This window comes from Myotis daubentonii, chromosome 9 (genome assembly GCF_963259705.1).
Source record: "Myotis daubentonii chromosome 9, mMyoDau2.1, whole genome shotgun sequence".
NCBI lineage: Eukaryota > Metazoa > Chordata > Mammalia > Chiroptera > Vespertilionidae > Myotis > Myotis daubentonii.
The window spans coordinates 58,960,388-58,983,271 of NC_081848.1; the positions used below are offsets into that span (position 1 = coordinate 58,960,388).

A 22,884-nucleotide genomic window follows, 5' to 3' on the forward strand; every position below is an offset into this window, starting at 1 on the left:
CTCCCGCCACTGCCACTGCGCTCTCCAGCCGTCAGCCCAGCTTGTGGCTGAGCGGTGCTCCCCCTGTGGGAGCACACTGACCACCAGGGGGCAGTTCCTGCATTGAGCATCTGGCCCTGGTGGTCAGTGCACAACATAGCGACCAGTCGTTCTGCTGTTTGGTCAATTTGCATATTACCCTTTTATTATATAGGATTATAGATTTTAGTAAATAATTTCACATTCATTCACTTTACATGAAAATCCCAGTCTAAAAACAAGGTCAAAAATACTTTTATATTTCACTAACCTCATAAAAGCTCTGTTGGTTTACTTTTCGCCCTCATTTTTTGCTTGGTCGTTAATGTACTTTCTTCTTGAATATTTGTAGGGTCAATATTGGAAGCCATCAGAACCTCCTAATCCTACCAACCAAAGGTACATACTTTTCCAGAATTGGGCTCGGTTTTCCTATTTTTACAAGGAGCAGCCTTTCGACTTGATTAGGTAAGTTTCTTACATAAGATCACACTGATGATTAAAACTTGATCATGTGATTTTTATTTACAGTGGCATCATATTCCATTCTTTTTACTACTATTACCCACTATATTTTACACCTTCCCAATTTTGTATCTACACTATCATTTAGTCATTCCTTTGTGAACACAGTGCTGTTACCAGAATGCTATTAACCACCCTGCAGAGATAGCTCAGTGGCTCAGAGGTTGGGCCTTGGTATTTAGGTAGGCCGGGTTCAAGTCTAAGTTCTCCCTCCTAGAAGCTATCTAAACTTGTTCAAGTTCTTAACACCTATGACGCTCATTTGTAAAATGGGAATGACTAGTACTCTCCTTTTGGCGTTATTTCATTCTTAAATGAGATATACGTTTTTAGCACAGGAGCTAGCACTTATTGCTTAATACATAATTTTTTTTTTTGTTTTCCTCTCATTCCAGGAATTTAGATGATAGCAGAAAGGTGGTATATAGCTGTGTGTGTGTGTGTGTGTGTGTGTGTGTGTGTGTGTGTGTGTGAAGACAATTGCTCTATAACCTCTTTTTTTCTGTTTTGTTTTTCTTCTTTCATTTTTGGGCTCAGGCAATTGACAAGCTTAGTGTCTGAGCCTGTCTGAGTTCCATGCTCTCAAACAATTTCTTAGACAGTTTTATTAAGTTAGAAGACTATGGCTGCAGGCTGCTGCTTCAAACTATCACAATACTACATACAAACAGGATAGTAGGGGCCTCCCGCTATAATTTCGGTAAAGGAATACTCAGATTAGAACAATCTTTTGGTGATTAATGTTTCTACTGAAATGCTTGTATGGCATCCTTTTTAGGAGACTGATTTTGATGCAAACATCCAAACCAATTGAAATGTTATCACAACAGTTTTCTCTAAGCCAATAAGGGGAAAATTTTAAGGATAAAAGATAGCTGGAGCATATAAACAAATGTTTCTGTAAATCATTATATGAATTTTATTTCTTGAGGACTTCTTTATTTTCAAGGAATATGATTCTGCTATTTGAAAGGGAGGAAAATGTAATTCTTTAAAAATAAGGTTGTTTAAATACTCAGCTTTCTCTATGAGTTCTTGAAGAATTTTTACAGTTAATTATGTCTTCAAAAATGATTGATTCTGTGTTTTTTAAAACATCAAATGGAAATAGGCATGATAAATAGTAAACACCACAAAATCAATTTTTTTCTCTTTTTAAAAGTGTTTGATGGTATGCAGTATTACAATAATTGCTTTTTTTTAGCAAAAAGAAAACAGGAGAAAAAAGCAAGTTTTTATTCATCCTAAGTGTGAGTGGAACCTCAGGAAATTAGGGTGGCAAATTAATAAGAGAATATGATATAATTACAATTTATTTTTAAGTCTATAGTCATTTGAAGAGCAGAAAAAGAAAAAAAACAACATTGCAAAAATATCACTGAAAAGAATGAAAGATGGTGCAAGCAGTAAGATGCCTGTTTAATTTGAAATGATTAGACATTTTAAAAACTGAAGAATGGGAAGTTAAATAAAATTAATATTGACTATGAGAAAATTTTTTTAATCTTCTCATTAGGAAATTAAGGTTATGCCTTTATGTTCAGATCTGTCTTCTTTTTGAAATTACTACAATTTCATGTTATGTGCTGTAATAGGTTTATTAATAGCATGCTATTAGAAAACTGGAAAGAATTTATGGATTTGGTGAGCTATCTATGTTCTCAGGTTTCTTGAAGGATTCTTTAAGGGGTACTAGGTTTTAAAAAACAACCACAACAAAAAGCTTCACGTAAGACTTTTACATTTATGCCAAGTAATGCTGTCACTCTTCACCTCTTTGTAAGCAAGAGCTGAACTGTATATTTTATGGAACTTTTCCTGAGCTGTCAGTTTTAATCCTGTGGTGTGCTGCCTGCCTCACAATTCTATAGTACTGTATCCATCAGAGATCCAAACTTGGGGGAAATGGAGCTTTGTAAATACAACTACTCTTCCTTAATAGATGGTCAGAGTAACTTCCTCAATTTCAGAAAGGGAGATAAAGCACAAATCTGTGCAGATTGTGCATGTCATTTTGAGTTGTTAAATTAAGTGCTAGAAATTACATTGCAGAATGTTCTCCATTTCATTTCAAACATGCAAAATTCTTTAAATTTAAAAACTTTTCAAATTCCTGTATTATTTCAAAATTAAAACTTAACTTTCAGTTGGCTTTCTACTTAGATATGTTATCTCTTTTAATCCTTACACCAATTCTTCGGATAAACATCATCCTGCATTTTATGGCGTGGAAGCTAAAGTTCAGAGAGTTTAGTAACTTTTCCAAAATTATACGTCCAGAAAATTGTGGAGCCAAAATTAGAATAAAGGTTTGTCTGAATGCAAAACAAAGGCTGTCTGGTCTATGTAATTCTTTCAACCTCTGATTCTATTTTTATCCTCTTTTACAGGAATTATTTTGGAGAAAAAATTGGCATGTATTTTGTCTTTCTCGGATTTTACACAGAAATGCTGGTCCTTGCAGCTGTAGTTGGTTTAGCTTGTTTTATTTATGGCTTATTTTCCATTCATTCTAGCACAACGAGGTAAGTGCAGCTGAGTTGCCAAAGTAGAGAGAATGTCTTGATCTTATGCTAATTGAAACATGTTATTATTTTTCCTGGCATTTGTTTTGAAATGTTTCTTTATGGCAGCAGATCAGGGATGTTTCTGAAAAAGACCCAAGTAGCCCCCCTCACTAGATATTTTATGAAGAATCTGTTTTTAAGGACTAGTTCTAAAGATTTTGCTCTTCAAAGCATAACTTGAAGAAATTGCTGCTTCACTCCCCCTTCTGCCATATGAGAAGCTCTATGAAAAGTTGTTCTGATCAGAATAGCTTTGGACTCTCACCCAAACACACATTACTTTTAAGATAACTTTGCTGTTCCCTCTGCAGCATTGAAGTCTGTGACCCTGAGATTGGAGGTCAGATTATCATGTGCCCACTCTGTGACCTATTGTGTGATTTTTGGAGACTAAATACTACATGTTTGTCTTCAAAGGTATGTATGTATTTTGGTAAAATGTAATTTCCCTCCTTTTGCATTGGAAACTAAATTGTCTTTGTGATGTTATTTTTGTTTTTACAGGTCTCTCATTTATTTGATAATGAGTCCACAGTGTTCTTTGCAATATTCATGGGAATTTGGGGTGAGTATACAGTCACATAAAAAATAGCTTTCTCCATGTTTTGTGGTATATGGCCCACATGTATAACATACCAAAGGTGATTTTAGATGCAGGTATTTGTATCTCGCATCAATACACTAATGGCTTCCAAACAGTGGTCTTTAATCCTTGGTCCTTGGTCAAAAAAGAAGAAAAAAGCCTCTATAATCACCTGCTCCTTTCTCTGAGAGACATTTTTTTAATACATTTTTATTGATTTCAGAGAGGAAGGGAAAGTGAGAGAGAGATAGAAACATCAATAATGAGAGAGAATCATTGATCAGCTGCCTCCTGCCCGCCTCACAGTGGGGATTGAGCCTGCAACCCAGGCATGTGCACTGACAGGGAATCCAACCATAACCTCCTGGTCCATAGGTTGACGCTCAAGCACTGAGTCACGCTGGTCAGGCAGAGACAACATAATTTTTTAAACTTCATATGTATTCAGCTCACAGTGTTTCCCGGAACTATGATAAAAATCAGGGTCAATAAGTAGTTAATTCAGGAGAGAATAAACAAATATTTGGTAGCTAGAGGATATTGAATCATGGAAACAAACTAGAATAAGAATTTTTAAAAGGTATAGAGGGTTAATATGTTGGTGTTTGAATCTCAGTTCCCTGTGGCTAATTCTAGTGCCAGCTTTCAGATCTATTTGATAAAATCTTTCAAATAGATCTGGAAGTAGATCTAAAGCAAAATAGCCCTTAATTTTAGAAATATTCCAGGATATCACATGGGAAGTAGAAGTGTGAAGAAGTTCTTTCTACCATCAGATAGGAAATCCTGCAGACTTCTAAAACATGCCTCAAAATTCAGAGGACTTGGAAAAAATATACTTTTTTTCCTGAATAATAAAGAAAATATTTAGCAAACACAAATATGTGCACTTAAAAACTGGGCAAAGGACAAGGGTAGCTTGATCCAGGCAAAAAGACAACAAAATGTGTTGATGTGTATGAGAAGCAGAGGGATTGAAGGGTTTCTGTCACTTCCGCCTGGCTGCTGTGGTCTAGAGAGACCACCCAGGTTCAACGAGCAGAGAGGACAGAGAAATCTTATAATTCTCCAGAAACCCCAAGTTTGGTAAGTTGTGAGATGTACTCCATTATGTGGCTGCCAAATCCTGCCTCTGTTGTTAATTGGAATCAGAAGTGAAGGATAGGTGCACAAATTTAAACATATTTAGTAATTTTCAGTTGTTTCCATTAAGAGAGATTGTGTACCTCCACCAGCTCTATATTTCATCACAAATAGAAGAGCAACCATATGCGGAGCTCCCAGCAACACTGTATTTTGAGGAGGTGCTATCTTCAGTTCTTTCAGAAAAGTTTATTGTAGCAGTGAACTGATTTAGCTTTTGTTTTTGAGGATCTTGTCCAAATTTCATGAAAACAGAACTTTCAGGATGTTTGTTTTAGTACAAATACTAGTTAACAATTAAGCTGAATCAAAGGATGAGTTAGCAGAGTAGATGTGAGAAAACAACACTCGTTTTAGGGATTGAGATCTGAAAGTAATGCATACTAAGCTCTGTTCTGAAGGGTAGGAATGCTTTTTTAAAACAAATGGCATGTTTATAATGAAAATAAATACCCATCTTAGGAAATTCAAGTAGTATATTGAAACAGAAAGACAATTATGTTAAAATCACCAGAAATAGAATTATTATTTTGGCCATGATTTTTCAGAATCTGTTATCCTATCTGTGTGGGTGTGTGTTCATTTAACTTTACATAAATGATATAATCCAATCTAATAATAGACAAACATGGTAATTGACCATACCTCCGCTACCCTTCCCATTGGCTAATCAGCAGGATATGCAAATTAACCCAACCAAGATGGCGGCTGGCAGCCACGCAGCTGAAGCGAGCAGGAGGCTTGCTTGCTCCAGTGATGGAGGAAGCCAAGGTTCCCTGTCTGCCGCGGCCTGGCTCTGAGCTCCACTCTAAGCAACAAAGTTGCAATTATAGAAGCTAAACAAACCCCAGATATCTGCTTTCAGCAGGCCCTGGCCTCAGAGCTGGAGCAGCAACAAAGTTTCAATTATAGAAGGTAAATAAATCCCAGAATTAAAAAAAAAAAAGAAAGAAAAAAAGGAGAGGCTGGGAGCTTCCATCGCCGGCTTGGCCAGCCTGAAAACAGCCCTCAGCCCCTCATCCAGACTCTCCAGGCATCCTAGTGGGGACCCCCACCCTAAAGGGGGTGTGGCCAGCCTGAAAACAGCTATCAGTCTCTCATCCAGGCTGGCCAGGCACCCCAGTGGGGACCCCCACCCTGATCCAGGACACCCTTCAGGGCAAATCATCCAGCCCCCACCTGTGCACCAGGCCTCTATCTTATACAGTAAAAGGGTAATATGCAAACTGACCCTAACAGCAGAAAGACTAGGAATGACTGGTCACTATGACACAAACTGACCACCAAGGGGTAGATGCTCAATGCAGGAGCTGCCCTCTGGTGGTCAGTGAGCTCCCACATGGAGGAGCTCTGCTCGGCCACAAGCCAGGCTGATGGCTGCCAATAGAGCTGTGGTGGGTGGGAGCCTCTCCTGCCTCCTCAGCAGCGCTAAGGATGTCTCACTGCAGTTTAGGTCTGTTCCCCGCTGGCAAGTGGACATTCCCCAAGGGCTGCCGGACTGCCAGAGAGATGTCTGATTGCCAGCTTAGGCCCAATCCCCCGGGGAGAAGGCCTAAGCCAGCAGTTGGTCATCCCCCAAGGGGTCCCAGACTGCAAGAGGACACAGGCCGGACTGAGGGACCCCTTCCCCCTGAGTGCACAAATTTTTGTGCACTGGGCCTCTAGTATTATATGTAATTTTAAGCCTACTTTTTTATAGAACAAACATGAATTATGGGACTCCTTTTGTAGAATGAATATGTACATTTGTTGTGTGTGTGTGTATGTGTATTTATGCCTGAATAGATGAACTTATTATACTTTTATGAACTTATTACACTTTATTTAACTAGTTGTTTATTGTTGGGTATTTAGGTCTCTTTCACTTTTTCCTCCTACTTTTATTGAGATATAATTGACATATAATATTTTATTAGTTTAAAGTTTACAATATAGTGAGTTTATATATATATATGAAATGATTAATACAGTAAGTTTAGTTAACATCACTTCACATAGTTACAAATATTTTTGTGATGAGAACATTTAAGATCAACTCTTAGTAACTTTCAAATATATAACACATTATTTTTAACTATAGTAACCATGCTATATAGTTTTAATTCTATATCCCCCAAAATTGCTAATCTTATAAGTGGATCATTATATCTTTTGACCATTTTCACCCATTTCCCCCACCATCACCAGCCACCAAACTGTACTGTTTCTATGAGTTTGCCTTTTTTTTTTTTTTAATTCCACATGTGAGACCATACAGTATTTCTCTTTCTCTGTATGTCTTATCTTACTTAGCATAATATCCTCAGGCCTATTCATGTTGTTGCAGAATGGCAGGATTTTCTTTCTTAATGACAAAATATTATTCCATTCTTTATATAAAACACATTTTCTTTATCCATTCATCCATGCATGGACACTTAGGTTGTTTCATGACTTGACCATTGAAAATAATGCTGCAGTGAACATGAAATACATATTTTAGAGAGAGGGGAGAGAATGTATTATAAAATGGCTTTTATATTTTTCTTAAATTTCACTAAGGTATAATGCTTGCATGATTTCACTAAAAGACTAAGTAATTTCAGTAAAAGACTGATTTTGCAAACAAAATCTAGCTGTTAATAAAAAGTTAAGTTTATTCCTTCAATTTATCTTAATGAAGAGAGTAATTAACTTGAATTTTTTCTTGCATGGACTGTTGTCTACGGAATTAACTCAAAATTTTATATATGAGTCATTTCAATGTTATTACATAATTATGTTAATATTAAGAATTTTATAAATCTATCATCAAATAATAGTGACAGAATTGCTATCATGCAACCAAATTGATATTAAAAAATAGAGACCCTGACCGGGTGGCTCAATTAGTTGGAGCATCACCCTGTACATCAAAAGGTTGTGGATTCGATTCCCAGTTAGGGCACATACCTAGCTTTCAATTTGATCCCCGGACGAGTTCGGAGGCAACTGATCAATATTTCTCTCTCACATTTATGTTTGTCTTTCTGTCATTTTGTCTGTCTCTCCCCTTTTTCTCCCTTCCTTTCTCTCTGTAAAATTAATAAAAACATACCAAAAAATAGAGGAAAACTATGTACCTCACTTAGGGTGGTGAACACACATATATTTATAGATGATGTATCATGTAATTATATAGCTGAAATCTATGTAGTTTTATTAACCAATGTTAATAAATTCTATTAAAAATACAATAAATCAAAATAAAGGAAAACTCAGTTATTTTCTTGTTCACTGTATTTCTCCATCTCTTAATTGTATTTGTTTTTATACTTTTTTTCCCTATAGTCACATTGTTTTTGGAGTTTTGGAAACAGCGTCAAGCCAGACTGGAGTGTGATTGGGACCTGGTAGACTTTGAGGAGGAGCAGCAGCAGCTTCAGCTGAGGCCAGAATTTGAAGCCATGTGTAAAAAGAGGAAAATTAATCCTGTGACTCAGGTAGATTAGGAAACTGAAATGAGCATCCTATCTCAATGGGCTCATTGCTGTAGGTTGTCTCTCAAATAATGGTGTCTATTTTAATTTGCCTTTAAGTATTCTCCAACATATAAATCATATAAACTATTTATTCTTATATTTCAAACACATAGAAAAGTAGATAGACAAGTAAAATGAACTCCAGGATGAACCCATCACACAGCTTCAATTAATATTAATTCATGGACAATCTTGTTTTATTTATACACCTACTCCTTGTGGCCATTGGATTATTTTGAAGTAAATCCAAGGAATCATATTATGAAAGACACTATTTTAATACCAGGTGCAATTAAAAAAAAAAAAGGAAAACAATGTGTATGCTCTGGGCTTTAAATATGTGTATAAATAAGTATACATGGAACTAAAGATAATATGGAAAAATTAGTATTATATTAAGATAGTGGGCTTATGAGTGATTGTTTTATTCAACTATTCTCTCTTAATTGATTATAATGGGAAAATCATTGCACTGCTATTTGGGGTGAAAGTCTGTATTTTGGGATCCTTGACTGGCAAACCAGCTATGTGGCTGACTGAGTAATTTGACTTCTTGGCACCTTTTTTCATGTGAAAATAGAAGGTACTTTGCCATCAAACACTAGACTCTTGGCTGCATATTCTTAGAGTCCCTACATTTCCATAATCTGTAACCACTTTGTTACCAGATGCTATTAAAGGCAGAAAATGTTTCTAATACAGTCTTTTTAGTAGCATTCCTTACTTTGTTCAGCACACTATTCTTACAGCATAATACTCAAAATTCTTTACATAATTTAGGCATTCATTTAACATTTATTAAATTGCATTGAAACATTACAAAATTCAATAAATGAATAAAGGGGGAAGAACACCTGAGGAAATACATTAACAACTTGGGTGAAATTAACAGTTTGAAATTATAAAATTATATCACAAGTGATATTGTCATACTAATGATATTGTAGCAGAAGACCAAAGAAATACCAAGCATGCTTCCTAGAGTAAGGGAGGGACCCCATTTATTAACACTAGTGGACTCCAGGAATAATTTCCAAACCAGAGTGAAGAAACATGCAGAGGCTTCGCTTTTTATAACCTTCTGGGGTCTTTGTCTTGCAGATATGGTTCTGCCCCCTTTCCTGGGCTGACAGGAAGGCCCCAGGTGTTGGGGGTCCCCAGGCCATATCCGATGACCTGTCCTGGGGCCAGCGATAACCACCTTCCCTCGCCCGCCCCAGGGCAGTGCATTGTTCACAGTGTTTATGGCCTGACACTCCTTGCAAGACCAGTTTCCTCCTCAATATTATGTATATCTGTTGGGGAGCACGCGAGACTTGGTTGGAAAATTGTAAGGAGGACAATCTGAGAAAAGGGAAGTGTGTGGAAGGCCGCCTGCCCTGTTTATCTGAATTCCGACTTAGGGGAGTGCCCAAGGCAGTGCTCCTAATTATTCCTTAATCTTTCCAAACAATTCTGTGCAGGAGCAGACCCCCGGGTGTTTACTGGAATCCTTATGCTTAATCCCTGGATGCCCTTGCATAGAGGACAATGTAAATACATGTGTCCTCTCAAGAGTACTCACCCTACTGATTGTATCTTAAAGATAAATTTATCTCAAACTGCTGTTACAATAAAAGGCTAACAAGGCAGGCAATCTAGGCTGCCTGGTCCCTTTGGCCAGGCCATCCCTTAGCCCTCTCTTTCACAGTGAAACTGTGTCAAAGTATTCTGTTCATCCATCATTCACAGGCTGTTCGTCATCCCCGGCATATATCTATTCATATTTCATGGGATAAAATAGAAAATTAAGGCAGGCTTATTGGCTTTGCCAAAAATTTTTGACATGAAAGCCACATGTACTGAATGATTACCTTTCAAACCAATTGAAAAAAACAACAACAGTATGTATTGGTTCACTGTGAATTATCCACTTAGCTGTAATCAGAATTTTTTTTTAATTGCTGTGCTTTATTAGTGGTTAAGTACAACCAGAATTCTCACATTTGAGTCCACATTGGGAACACTCATTCATATGTTGACATCCACATACATGCACACATCCTGAGGTACAGTAGAACTCTCAGAGAGCCTACTCTACTGTTGATTTCTATTTCAACTCAGAAAAATATACCAAAAAATGCAAAATCTTCTATTTTAAATAGAATTATATAATTTAGGTTTTTGCTTTTTTTTTTTTTTCTATATGGCAGTATTATTTGGGGTAAAATCTAACTCTTTATGTAGCTAAGAATGTTAGCTGATTTAATTAATATCTTCCATTAATGTCTTAACAAGCTTAAAAATGGAAAAGTTTGGGCCCCTGAACTTTGTGAAATCCTATAAATATAAAGAAGGCATCCTATTTAATAACATGCAGAGCAATTACAGAGCAATGAAATTCAACTTAATTCATTTGAGTTAGAGTCCTATCAATAAAACCTATGTATAATATGCAAATCGATTGAATGGCCTAATGACTGGTTGATATGATGCGACCACCAGGGGGAAGACGCTCAATGCAGGAGCTGCCCCCTGGTGGTCAGAGTGCTCCCACAGCAGGAGGGCCGCTCCTTAGCACAGGGGCTGGGACTGGAGCCTTTCCTGCCCCCGCTGCAGGCAGGCGATAAGGAGCGAGGGGTCTCAGACTGCGAGAGGGATATCCGGCCTCGCCCCGCCCCCCATGGGGATTGGGCCTAAGCCGGCAGTCAGACATCTCACCAAGGGGTTCCGGGCTGCAAGAGGGTGCAGGCCAGGCTGAGGGATGCCACCCCACTGCCCTGCCCCACCGCCACCAGTGCATGAATGTCATGCATCGGGCCTCTAATGGAATGTTAACATCATTAAAGTGTCTACTTAAGCAACTGCCCTCAGATTTTGACTTTATTTCCTATCTACTTGAATACCACTCTAATTCAACATTCAGGAAATAGTGTTTATTTCCTATCTACTTGAATACCACTCTAATTCAACATTCAGGAAATAGTGTGTACTCATTATGACTCATATCACATGTAAAATATCTCAGCTAAGAGTGCTGAAGTATTCTACCTAAAGGGAAGGGACCATTGCTAAAATGTAGCTTCCCATGAGCTATACTGGACCCTTTTGGGAGGTTTTGGGAGGTTTCTTATTTAACTGGTCTTTATGATTTTGACTACTACTTGGAATCCCAAAATTGTGGGTAGATTCTGAATTTTGCTGTGATTTCTTCAAAATGATAGGAGATGGAGCCTCACATGCCTCTGAAGAGTCGGATCCCATGGTACTTCTTATCAGGAGCCACAGTAACGCTATGGGTAAGCATTTTAAAAAAGCATTAGGATTATCTCAACAGTTTAATCTGAAACAGCCCTCAAGTCCCTTCCTTACTTTTCTCTCCACAGTCTTTATATTAAATAGAGCTCTTATATAAAATAAACTGTAATTTACATGGATGCACCATAGTTGAATCTTGGAAAAATAGTTAGGGTGAGAGAGAGAGAGGTGCTTTATCTTAGAGCCTGTCCCTCCCTCTTTCCCAATTTTATTGCAAATTATTTGGCTAGTTTATTATGGGGTTTTTTTAATCATTAGTTTATCTCCACTTAAAATATTTGCACAAAGAGAAGAAAACACAAAAGAAAAATGTTACTTCATCTACATGAAGAATTTAATTATTATATCCCATTTTGAGGGAATCAGGATTTCTCCATGCCTTTCAGCTAATGATTCCTCGATCACTATAATCTATTTCCTGCCCTCCCTTTTCCAAAAGTGTTCCTTCTTACAATTGGACTTTAATTTTAGAAAAAGAAGTATGTTACCCTCTGAGAGTTTAGCATGTTGGAGTATAAAAAATTAGCAATTATAGACTACAGCTTAACTTCACCAGTTCATAATTTCTTACCTTTAACATTTCTTATTGAAAGTATTGACTTTTCTATTTTAAATTTGCATTTTCTTAGATAATATAAAAATCATTAAAGAAAGACCATAGAATAAAGGAGGTGACAATAAATTTGGGACACTCCTAGAGAAATATTCTGAAGTGGTGTCCAGAAAGATTATTCTGTCTTTTATTTCTATTATTTATTCAATTTGGTTCAGTTCCTCAACTTTCAGAGTAAAATTCTCCAATCATTGATATAAAGCCATCCCCACATCTTTGTGGGGGTTTTTTGCAATATGGGAAGTATACAAAATTTATACCAAACAGATGCCAATATCTGAACTGTCTGGTTTATCAGGCCACTAATGGCAACATTCTGAGGGGAAATGAAATACAATCTTTCAATGTACTTTTCTTGGGAAAGTAAGTCATCTTCATGCTACATGTTTAGCTACAATCTAGAGCAGAAGTTGGCAAACATTTTTAGTAAAGAGGCCAGATATATTTTAGGCTTTGTGGGCCAGTCACTGACACATAATTCTCTTTATCTTTCTTTACAACCTAAAAAATGCAAAACACATTCTTTTAAAAAATGTCTTTATTGATTTCAGAGAGAGGAACGGAGAGGGAGAGAGAGAGAGAGAGATAGAAACATCAATGATTAGAGAGAATCATCCATTGGTTGCCTCCTGCACGCCCCCTATTGAGGATTGAGCCTGAAACCTGGGCATGCCCTGATTGGTACTCACACCATGTCCTCCTGGTTCATGGACCTACATTCAACCACTGAGCTACACCAGTCAGGCAAAACACATTCTTAACTCGAGGGCCATGCCAAACTGGTAAGACAACAGGCAGAATTTGGCCTTCTGGCTAGTTTCCTATATCTTGCTAGAGTATGGACCATGAATACTTTTCCATTTTAGACTTACCTCACTGCCATATGCTTTATCTCTAACCCTTTTACCTTACCAGTGTTCATTTCCTGCCATTGGTGTTCAGAGAGACTTGGTTTTCTTTCCATGTCAGAGCTGCTAAGCATAACAGAATGAGATGAAGAGTGTGTTACAGACATAATACGAGGACCAGAGTGACCAATTCTCTTTTCCTTCTGCAGATGTCTCTTGTCATTGCCTGTTTGGTGGCTGTGATCGTGTACCGCCTGTCAGTCTTTGCTACATTTTCCAGATTCATGGAAACTGAAGCATCCTTAAAGCATGTCAAAAGTTTTCTCACTCCTCAGATAGCTACAGCACTCTCTGGGTCATGCTTAAACTTTATTGTCATCTTGATCTTGAATTTCTTTTATGAAAAGATATCCGCCTGGATTACAAAGATGGGTAAGCTGACTCTTTACTATGGCTCTGGAAAAGGGTCACTAGCAACACTACGCATTCATTCTGGATCATCCCCAGGGAGCTAATTTTTTAAAAGCACATTTTAAGGCAATTTGGTTCCATAGGTAGACCCATAGCCTGGTACTTCAGAATGCCCTAACCGCTATATCCAGGCCATCATAATGGAAGCAAGATGATGAACTAAAAAGAAGAATTAGGACTTTGTAGATCTTTTTATGTATTCTTATCTTAATTGTCCTTTCATGGGGCTAGTTCAGTGATGGTGAACCTATGACACGCATGTCAGAGGTGACACGCGAACTCATTTTTTGGTTGATTTTTCTTTGTTAAATGGCATTTAAATATATAAAATAAATATCAAAAATATAAATCTTTGTTTTACTATGGTTGCAAATATCAAAAAAATTCTATATGTGACACGGCCCCAGAGTTAAGTTAGGGTTTTTTCAAAATGCTGACACGTCGAGCTCAAAAGGTTTGCCATCTCTGGGCTAGTTGAATCCTAAGTAAAATCCTCACTTTTCTCAAGGCAAAGAGAGTTTTTATTTCATGTATATGACTTTTAGAAGGTATTTGGTTTTTAAAAACATCATGAGAACAATCAGCTTCTCCTTAATAAATCTGAAATGTAGTGCCTCTCTTTTCAGGTGCAATATCTTAGAATCTAGATTATTTTCTATTTAAGATATTGAATGTCCCCCTAAAGCAGTGGTTCTCAACCTTGGCTGCACATTCGAATCACCTGGGAATCTTTTTAAAATCCTGATTTCTGGGCCTCATCCTCCGGAAATCCTGTTTCTTTGTTATGGGGTGGGGCCACAACATTAGTAACAAAGAAACAGAATTTCCGGAGGATGAGCCCCAGAAATCAGGATTTTAAAAAGATTCCCAGGTGATTCGAATGTGCAGCCAAGGTTGAGAACCACTGCCCTAAAGCCATGAGGAAAGGTGAAGGCCTCACAGGTGAAAGAGTCTCAAGTGAAGTGGTCACAGGTGAGGTGGGAGACTGAGCCAGGGAGAATAGCACAGAGCATAATTGCTCCTGATCTTGCCCCAGCAAGTTGGAAATAGATCAGAGACTCAGCTCAAGGCCTCAGCTTCTTCTCTGAGTGCTCTTTGTTCAGGAGCTCCTCCTCTAAACTGCCCCCTGAAAGGCCCAATGGGACCCAATAGAGCAACTCTTCCACCCAGCACTGGAGCGAGCACTGGGCAGCCACTTTCTTTAACTATGACCCCCCAATTTGGAGTTCTTCCCTCAATTATTTGTATTTTTCCGGTAGCAACAACAAAAATATCACGGCAGATAACACCCAAAAGTAAAATACTTAAAAATAGCAGCTTTCTTCTATGAGAAAAAGCACTTGTGTTCACTTTTGAGATTTTGTAAGAATGCACCTAAAATGGAGGTGTTATCTGTGTCTTTAGAATAATATGTGTATTTCAGCATCACTGAAAAAGTCATGGATTTGGTTGAATTGGGAGATCATCAGCTCAGAAAAACATGCTCTTTTATGCCTAGTGATGCTTTACTGTGGCATGAAGAGAATCTAATATTTTCTTATTTTGGAATTCATTAAATGATAGATCGTAATAAGGAGAAGGAAAATATATGCTATTACTGCCACCATTTGTGTGACATGGCTTTAAAATTTTATATAGCTACTAGTGACCCAGGGCATGGATTCAGGCACATTGAAAGGAAATTAATTAGAAGGTGGCTGGTGGGGCAGGGCTGGGTGAGATGGGCCAGACAACCCTTGGAGCCAACCTCCCGCGGTCCCTCCCTGGCCGGCCACACCTGGGGTGCCATCATGGCTTGAAAGGTGTCTATGGAGTGAGTGAGGTCCCTTTGGCAGGTGGGGTCCCTTAGCCTGGCCTGTGGGGATTGGGCCAAAACCGGCTCTCCAACATCCCCCGAGGAGTCCTGGAGTGTGAGAGGGCACTCTGCAAAGTTGCTGTCATACAGGGTGTGGAATGCAAATGCAAGTGTGCAGTAAGCCAGATTCGGGGCCAACAGTGCCCCAGCAACAACATAACTCATGGCTGAAGGTGGAATCGCTCCGCCCCGTGAGGAATCAGGCTCCCTCCTCTCTGGTTTTAGGGTGTTTTATCTGAGAACCGCTGCTGCCAAGTCACTGCAGCTCGACAGCTCCTGCATTGAGCATCTGCCCCCTGGTTGTCAGTGTGAATCATAGAAGCTGGAGGGACACTTAGCATATTAGTGTTTTATATATATAAATTTAATTCATGAAATGAAAACACAAATTGGTTTGCAAATTATCCTCTGCCCTTGGTATGAGCTTACTTTGCTTAAACCTGATGGAAAACAGAGAGAGAGGGAGGAGGAGAGAGAGAAAAAAAAGAGAGAGTGAAATCTCCCAAGTTTACAGGATATATAGTTGTGGGGATGAGCACAGGCTCTTCAGTCTGATATGGATGGGAATTCCATATTCTGATTGTGCGACTCCAGGCCAAGTATCTCCCCCCTCTAAATGTAACACTGACCACTTCCTAGGCTCCTCTGGTGATTAGATCAACACAAAGTCTCTAGCCGGCAGCCTAGCACAAGTCTATAATTAACTAAGTATTGGTGTATTATGACCAGAGTGGGAAACATTTCAACAGGCTCTCAGAAAAATGTGACTAGACATCCACTTATCCCAGGGACTAAAAACTTTAATTAGAAACAGGAAAGTGCACTGTTAAACATTGGTGTTTTTTCCTTACCAGAAATCCCTCGAACTTACCAGGAGTATGAAAGCAGCCTGACCTTGAAAATGTTCCTGTTTCAGTTTGTAAATTTTTACTCATCATGCTTCTACTTAGCTTTCTTTAAAGGGAAGTTTGTGGGCTATCCCGGAAAGTACACATATTTGTTTAATGTGTGGAGAAGTGAAGAGGTAAGAACTCTCTTGAGAAGCGAGGTTTGTTTTTTCAATAACTCAGTGTTAACCAAATACCTTTATTTGTGCCCAGCACAGACTCAAATTTACTCAAATTGGAAGAAAAGTATAAGATACTAACTCTGTCTACAGAGAATATTGGTTTTAGAATTCTGTCATCTAATAGATCTCCCTGTTCCTTTAGGGCAAGAGGTTATTTTTTCTTATTGGTATCAAAAAATGAGCTGCAAAATGGAATAAGTGAGTTCTATGTTCCCGAAGGCTTCCTGCAAAGGAAGAATGATAACTCTCTCAAAGTACAGCAGAGAGGACTCCACCATGGGTGTGAGCTAGGTCAAATCAGTGGTCCACAAATCTGGCTGTGCATCCAAATCACATGGATTAAAATAACAACTTCTGCCCTAACCCAGACATAAAGATGCAGAATTTTCTGAGAATGAGATCCACAAATGTTTTATTAACACAGCTGAATCTAATGCAGCTATCCCAGCACTAGTCTGTGATCATGCTTGGATTATTGAGCTAAATATCACTTTATATCCCATTAGTATCCATTTCAACCCAAATCTTCAGATTCTTATCCTCTGGATTTATTTCACTGCAAATGTTTTGTCTTTCATCATTCACTTCTCTTTGCACCCTTCCCTTCTAACTAGTGTGACCCTGGAGGCTGCCTAATAGAACTGACCACCCAGCTGACCATCATAATGACTGGGAAACAGGTCTTCGGAAACATTCAAGAAGCCATTTATCCGTATGTATGACTTGGAAGTTTTTGCTTGATTTAAGTAATCATGACAGATTTCCTCTGGAAGAAGATGAAATTCTTCTATTATCATGGTGCCTTTGTTAGCAATGTTTAAGTCAATGAAAAAAGAAACTTCACATTTAATCAACAGTCGAATGCATTAAGGTATTACAGGCTTTTAAATATGCATCACTGTTGCTTGAGTTGAAGTTGAGGGAAAGGTAATTATGCCCCTTTTTAGGAAGATTTATGTATCATATCCTCTATAGATTATTCTGCATGTTACATAGTCACAGACTGAACTCTGTAATAGTATCTATTTTTCATGGACACATTTAGGCAAAAATTGGTCATGAATGAAATACAGATACATGAAAGGTTTGCTTTCTGTCCCAAAAGCATAGCAATAACAAATACTTTTTCAAAAGTGAAAACCAACATAACAGTTGATATCAAATATAAGATGAAAATCCCCATGGATAAAAAGAGGAAGAGTCATAAGCCTGTAATCTTGCAAGGCTCCTAGTTAGGAAATGACAGTGTCAGGTTTGTTTAGCACCTGTAGTATAAAGTGCTCTATTTATTGGTCTATTTTATGTGATCATACACACTCTTTATTTTGTTCTTGGTTTTAAAGGGAATGTTTTTAACCTTTCCCTATTAAGAATGATGTTCGCCCAAAATTTTGGTAGATGCTTATGATCAGATAGAGATAATTTCCTTCTTTTCTACCTTTTTGTCATAAATAGGTGCTTGAAATATATCAAATGTATTTTTCTGCAGGAGTTGACATGATTTTATATTCTTAAATCTGTTGGTGTGGTTTATTCCATTGATTGATAAATGATTGATTAATAAAATTAAAAAAACTTCTTGTTTCTTAAAGTAATCCAACATTATCATTATACTAGGAGCCCAGTGCACAAATTCTTGTATATTAAAAGGAAATTAATTAGAAGAAATATTTTAATATCGCTATTCACCCTTTCTCTATAATAGAAGTGTCAACCAAATTCATGATCGATAATGATAGATTGAAATACACGTGTGTGTTTGACGCCAGCAAGGGTTTTATATGTATCGCGCATGTGCGAGTCAACTTAGCCTTTTATAGATATAGAATAAACTTGATTAATTAGACCTGCTTTCTGATTTAGCTAAACTTTTTCCAGCCCAGTGAAGCACCCTACTTCTCTTTCAAGTAATTGTCAGCAACATAGCAGTAAATATCAACACAAAGCAGAATATTATTGTAGATCATGCAGGGAGAACAAAAAGTGAAATATTGAACTGCAGCAGTGTTTGACTATATGCTGCACAGTGAGAAAACCTGAAGTCATTTTCAAAGTCCACCATTTCTTACTTCTTTTCAATCGGGTCAAGTTTCTAAGCTTTCTAAATCTCCGTTTTCTGGCTAATGAAAAGAAAATAGGATTCCACTGAGTCTCCTATCTACTTACTCCAGGACTTCTGTGAGGATCAAATGAGATGAGGCACGGGAAAACACTTCACAGACATTTGGTTAAAGTGTAAATGTTTCCACCTGGGTATAAAGCAAGTTGTGTTTGTGGGCTGAAGAAACTGCAAGGAGGCTAGTTGCTAGGGAGAGGAAGCCAGGCATTGCTACATGAAGTCATTACGCGGTGCCCACAGCAACCATTTACAGGATGTCCATGGGGTTTCAGCTGCATTGGCTGTTATTTGGTAGGCTGTCACACTAGGGTGGAGGTGGGTCTGTGTCCCACTTGGGGAAGCTGAATGTTGTTTTGTGGGCCAGGTCCACACTGCTGTTTCTCTGTAAATGGCAAGTGTGCATCATAGCAGCTCCTGCGTTGAGCGTCTGCCCCCTGGTGGTCAGTGTGCATCATAGAGACCAGTTGGACAGTGGGAAGGACACTTAGCATATTAGCCTTTTATATATATACATTTACTTTTTATATAATATGGAATTTAGTTAGGTCATATTTTGCTTAGGATTATTGCATTTATTTTCATGGATTAGATAAGCATCTGTGTTTTTGTTGTCATGCATTTTCTATTTTAAGCAGTTTCTTACTTTCTTGAGTGTTCTTCTTAATATCATTACAACATAAAGAATAGACTGATGAATCTCAGAGGGAAGGTGGGGGTGGGGAGAGTGGGGGGAGATTAACCTGGGAATTTATATGCATATATGCATAGCCCTTATAGAATTGACAATCCAGTTGACTATCATAATGAATGGGAAATAGATCTTCGGAAACATTCAAGAAGCCATTTATCCATATGTGTGACTTAGAAGTTTTTGCTTGATTTCAGTAATCATGAGAAATTTTCTCTGGAAGAAGATGGAATTCTTCTATTATCATGGTGCTTTTTTCAGCAAATGTTTAAGTTAATAGTGTGGTGAAGGCCTGGGAGGGGTGGGTGCAGGGTGGAAGGAGTAAATGGAGGGGAAAAGGAGGCTATCTGAAGTACTTTCAACAATAAAGATAAATTTAAAAAATAAAAAGATATATACAAACAAAGAAAAAAGTTAGTAAATTAAATAGAAAAAAACAGCCCTATGGTGATCCTCTTCTCCACGTGCTCTTTAACAGAACTGTCTCTGGTTAAATGTATTTCCATGGGAAGATTCAGGGTTATTACGTTTTCTTAATCACTCCAATAAAGAACTTTTGACTCTGGCACATGTTATGAAAAGAACACTAGATTTTGATTTGGACTTTAGCTCTACTTGCTCTGTGATCTTAAATTACTTAACCTTTCTTACTTCCAATTTCTAGATCTGATTCTATGACCTTTTTAAAACACTATTCCATGTATTTACTTCTCTCACTTCCAACAGGTTGGCTCTGAATTGGTGGAGACGCCGAAAAGCTCGGACCAACTCTGAAAAGTTATACAGTCGATGGGAGCAGGATCATGACCTTGAGACTTTTGGAAGTCTTGGACTATTCTATGAATACTTAGAGACAGGTAATTTTCAACCACTTGTTTTGGAACATAGAATATGGCTGAGTAAAATAAGTGTTTTTTCATCTCTTAGTATATCTTCCTGCTTTGGACATAGTAGGTGTTCAATAAATCATTGGACAATGGATGAGAAGATAGGTGGATGAGTATAGAAAAGATTGGCTCAACATTGACTTTACCCACCAAACAGAATGTAGAGTGAAGTTTAGTTTTAAAACACCAGTCTTAGATATATTTTTTCTATTAATGGAATGTTAATATTGAACAAAATAAAATAAAGATTACTTTTTAATGCCTGTCTCAAATTAGCTTACCTAGCTGTTTCTCCCTTTGTTTGCCTCTGTGGCAGCTGAGAGAGAATAAGTTGAAAAACATTTCCAGTGAATGACATACATTTAGTTTTCCCCTTATTCATGCTGAAAAGAAGAAAGTTAAAAGCAGTTATTCAAGGGAAACCCAAATTGAACACAATAAATTCATAAAATATTCTCAGGATTGAACAGAGAAGAAATCTTGCGGTAACATTTTAGGAGAGAGAATGATGGAGAGACTGCCTACATAGCTTCTTAGAGGGCTGCCTCTCAGTGACATGTCTTTGCTTCTCTGGTGAAATTAAGTTAGACAATTTTTAACTTATTCTTAAAACCCATAAAATCACAGTGGAATGAATGAGATGGCCTGAATTTGTTGCTGATTCCCCACTATAGTACATATCTATGATACCTGGATTGAAATAGGTAACTTGAAGACAAATAAAAAGAAGTCTCTATGTAGCTGGCTCCAGAGTTAGGTGATGTTTGCTTTATGGGGTGATAAGGCTATAATTTTTAATTGTATAAGTTTCAAATGAATTTGTATGTAAATGCATCAGAGATTATCACTGATTAAAATATAAAATCAAGGTTTCATAAGATTGACTCCCATTTATTGTGCTATAATTAATTTATTTGGATGTTTTACATACATTATCTCTAATCTTGAAACATCTTACAGAGTAGTCATTATTTACTGCATTTTATTTTAGAGGATACTGAAACGTCAATAGTTTAATTTTCTACTGTCGCAAAGAGTTTAAGTAAAGATCTAGAGTTTGAACATGGAAAATGTAAGCTATTTCTACATACTACTTCCTCTTAATTTCGTATTTCTTTGATCAGAGGAGGCAGGAATGAGGCAATTTGTTCACTTTGGTTAGTAGATGACAAGGCTGATTTTCATGAGAAAATTTTAAAAGAAAAGCTGATATCCAGAAACACTCAGGATTCATGTAAAAATAGAGGACTAGTGGAAGATTATTTCCTCCTTCAATTCAGAGCCATTCCTGTATATCTTTTTTACTATTATTATTATTATTATTATTATTCATGTGGGAAGTCCAGGCTGCCAACTGCATTTTTTTTTATTCCAAGCATTGTTGGAAACAAAATAACAAAAATGGGGAGAGAAGCCAGCTTACCAAGTGAGGAGAGTAAAATTTATTTAGAAAGATGTCAAGATATCACAAAGAATCAGGACTTTAATTAATACTTTTTTCCAGAAAATGTATATTTCCTCTGCCCACTTATAATTCATATATACTTCCAATGCTTTAGAAAATTCACTTTATGGTTTATTCTCAAATAGCTTGTTTTGCACTGACTTTTTATCCATTAACTTCTTCAAAGCTTAAATAAAGCATCCTATATAATAAAAGCCTAATATGCGAATCAACCAAATGGCAAAACAACTTGTGGAACGACTGGTCGCTGTGACACGCACTGATCATCAGGGGGCAGACACTCAACACAGGAGCTGCCCCCAGCCCAGAGGCCCCAGACCAGCCAAGGCAGGTGCCAGTGGGGGTCCCCCCAATTGCCCCGCTGGTTGCCCCACAGAGGTAGGCGACCAGCGGCTGCGGCAGCAGGGGGTGGGGCCAGCAAGCGGGTGGTGCCAGGCCAGCCAAGGCGGGTGCCAGTGGGGGCCTCCCGATCATCCCACTTGTCACCCTACAGATCAGCCTTCATTACTGGGCACACCTAGGGACCCTATCTGTGCATGAATTTTGTGCACCAGGTCTCTAGTTAATTTATAAGGCTTATAGTTGAGTACTCTTATATACCCAGCATATGCTGGCTATTGGAAGCATACAAATGAATCGGTCGTATCCCTGATCTGAAAAAGTACTCAGATTAGCAAGACAGAAAAACTTGATTACCCCACTACTATGGCTGTACCAATGTAAAGTCTAGACCAGCATAAGGCCTAACTATAGACTACTAGAGGCCCGTTGCATGAATTTGTGCACTGGTGGGGTCCAGCCAGCCTCCTGATGGGGGCCACTGGGGTGGGCCAGCCAGGGCAAGAGGCTGCAGGCATTCTGGTCATTCTGCTGTTTGGTCAATTTGCATATTATCCTTTTATTATATAGAATAATAAAAGACTATGTTTTAAGAAGAATATCTTATCTAAGAAGAATAGATACTTTCTTTAGATAAGCAGATCTCAAAAGAAACAGCAAGGACAGAACTGAGTTGTGCATGCCCTATTTCTCCTTTCTTTTTTCTTTTTTTTTAATTGTTTTATTGCTTAAAGTATTACAAAGAGTATTACATATGTCTCCTTTTTTCCCCACCCTTAACAATCTCCCGGCATCCCCTACCCCCCCAGTGTCTTATGTCCATTGGTTATGCTTATATGCATGCATACAAGTCCTTCGGTTGATCTCTTACCTGACCCCCCCCCCCAACCCCCACCG

At 38.0% G+C, this 22,884-nt stretch overlaps 1 protein-coding gene across 1 annotated transcript in view; it reads left to right on the forward strand.

The window, feature by feature from the left end:
• Positions 1–22,884, forward strand: part of ANO5 (anoctamin 5) — a 73,070-nt gene that overhangs the window by 37,080 nt on the left and 13,106 nt on the right. The window contains exons 9-18 of the mRNA XM_059709147.1: positions 371–486; positions 2,934–3,068; positions 3,422–3,527; positions 3,615–3,675; positions 8,146–8,297; positions 11,540–11,614; positions 13,304–13,526; positions 16,275–16,444; positions 17,104–17,201; positions 20,023–20,153. Of these exons, the coding sequence (XP_059565130.1) occupies positions 371–486; positions 2,934–3,068; positions 3,422–3,527; positions 3,615–3,675; positions 8,146–8,297; positions 11,540–11,614; positions 13,304–13,526; positions 16,275–16,444; positions 17,104–17,201; positions 20,023–20,153 (1,267 nt within the window). The remainder of the gene's footprint in view (positions 1–370; positions 487–2,933; positions 3,069–3,421; positions 3,528–3,614; positions 3,676–8,145; positions 8,298–11,539; positions 11,615–13,303; positions 13,527–16,274; positions 16,445–17,103; positions 17,202–20,022; positions 20,154–22,884) is intronic.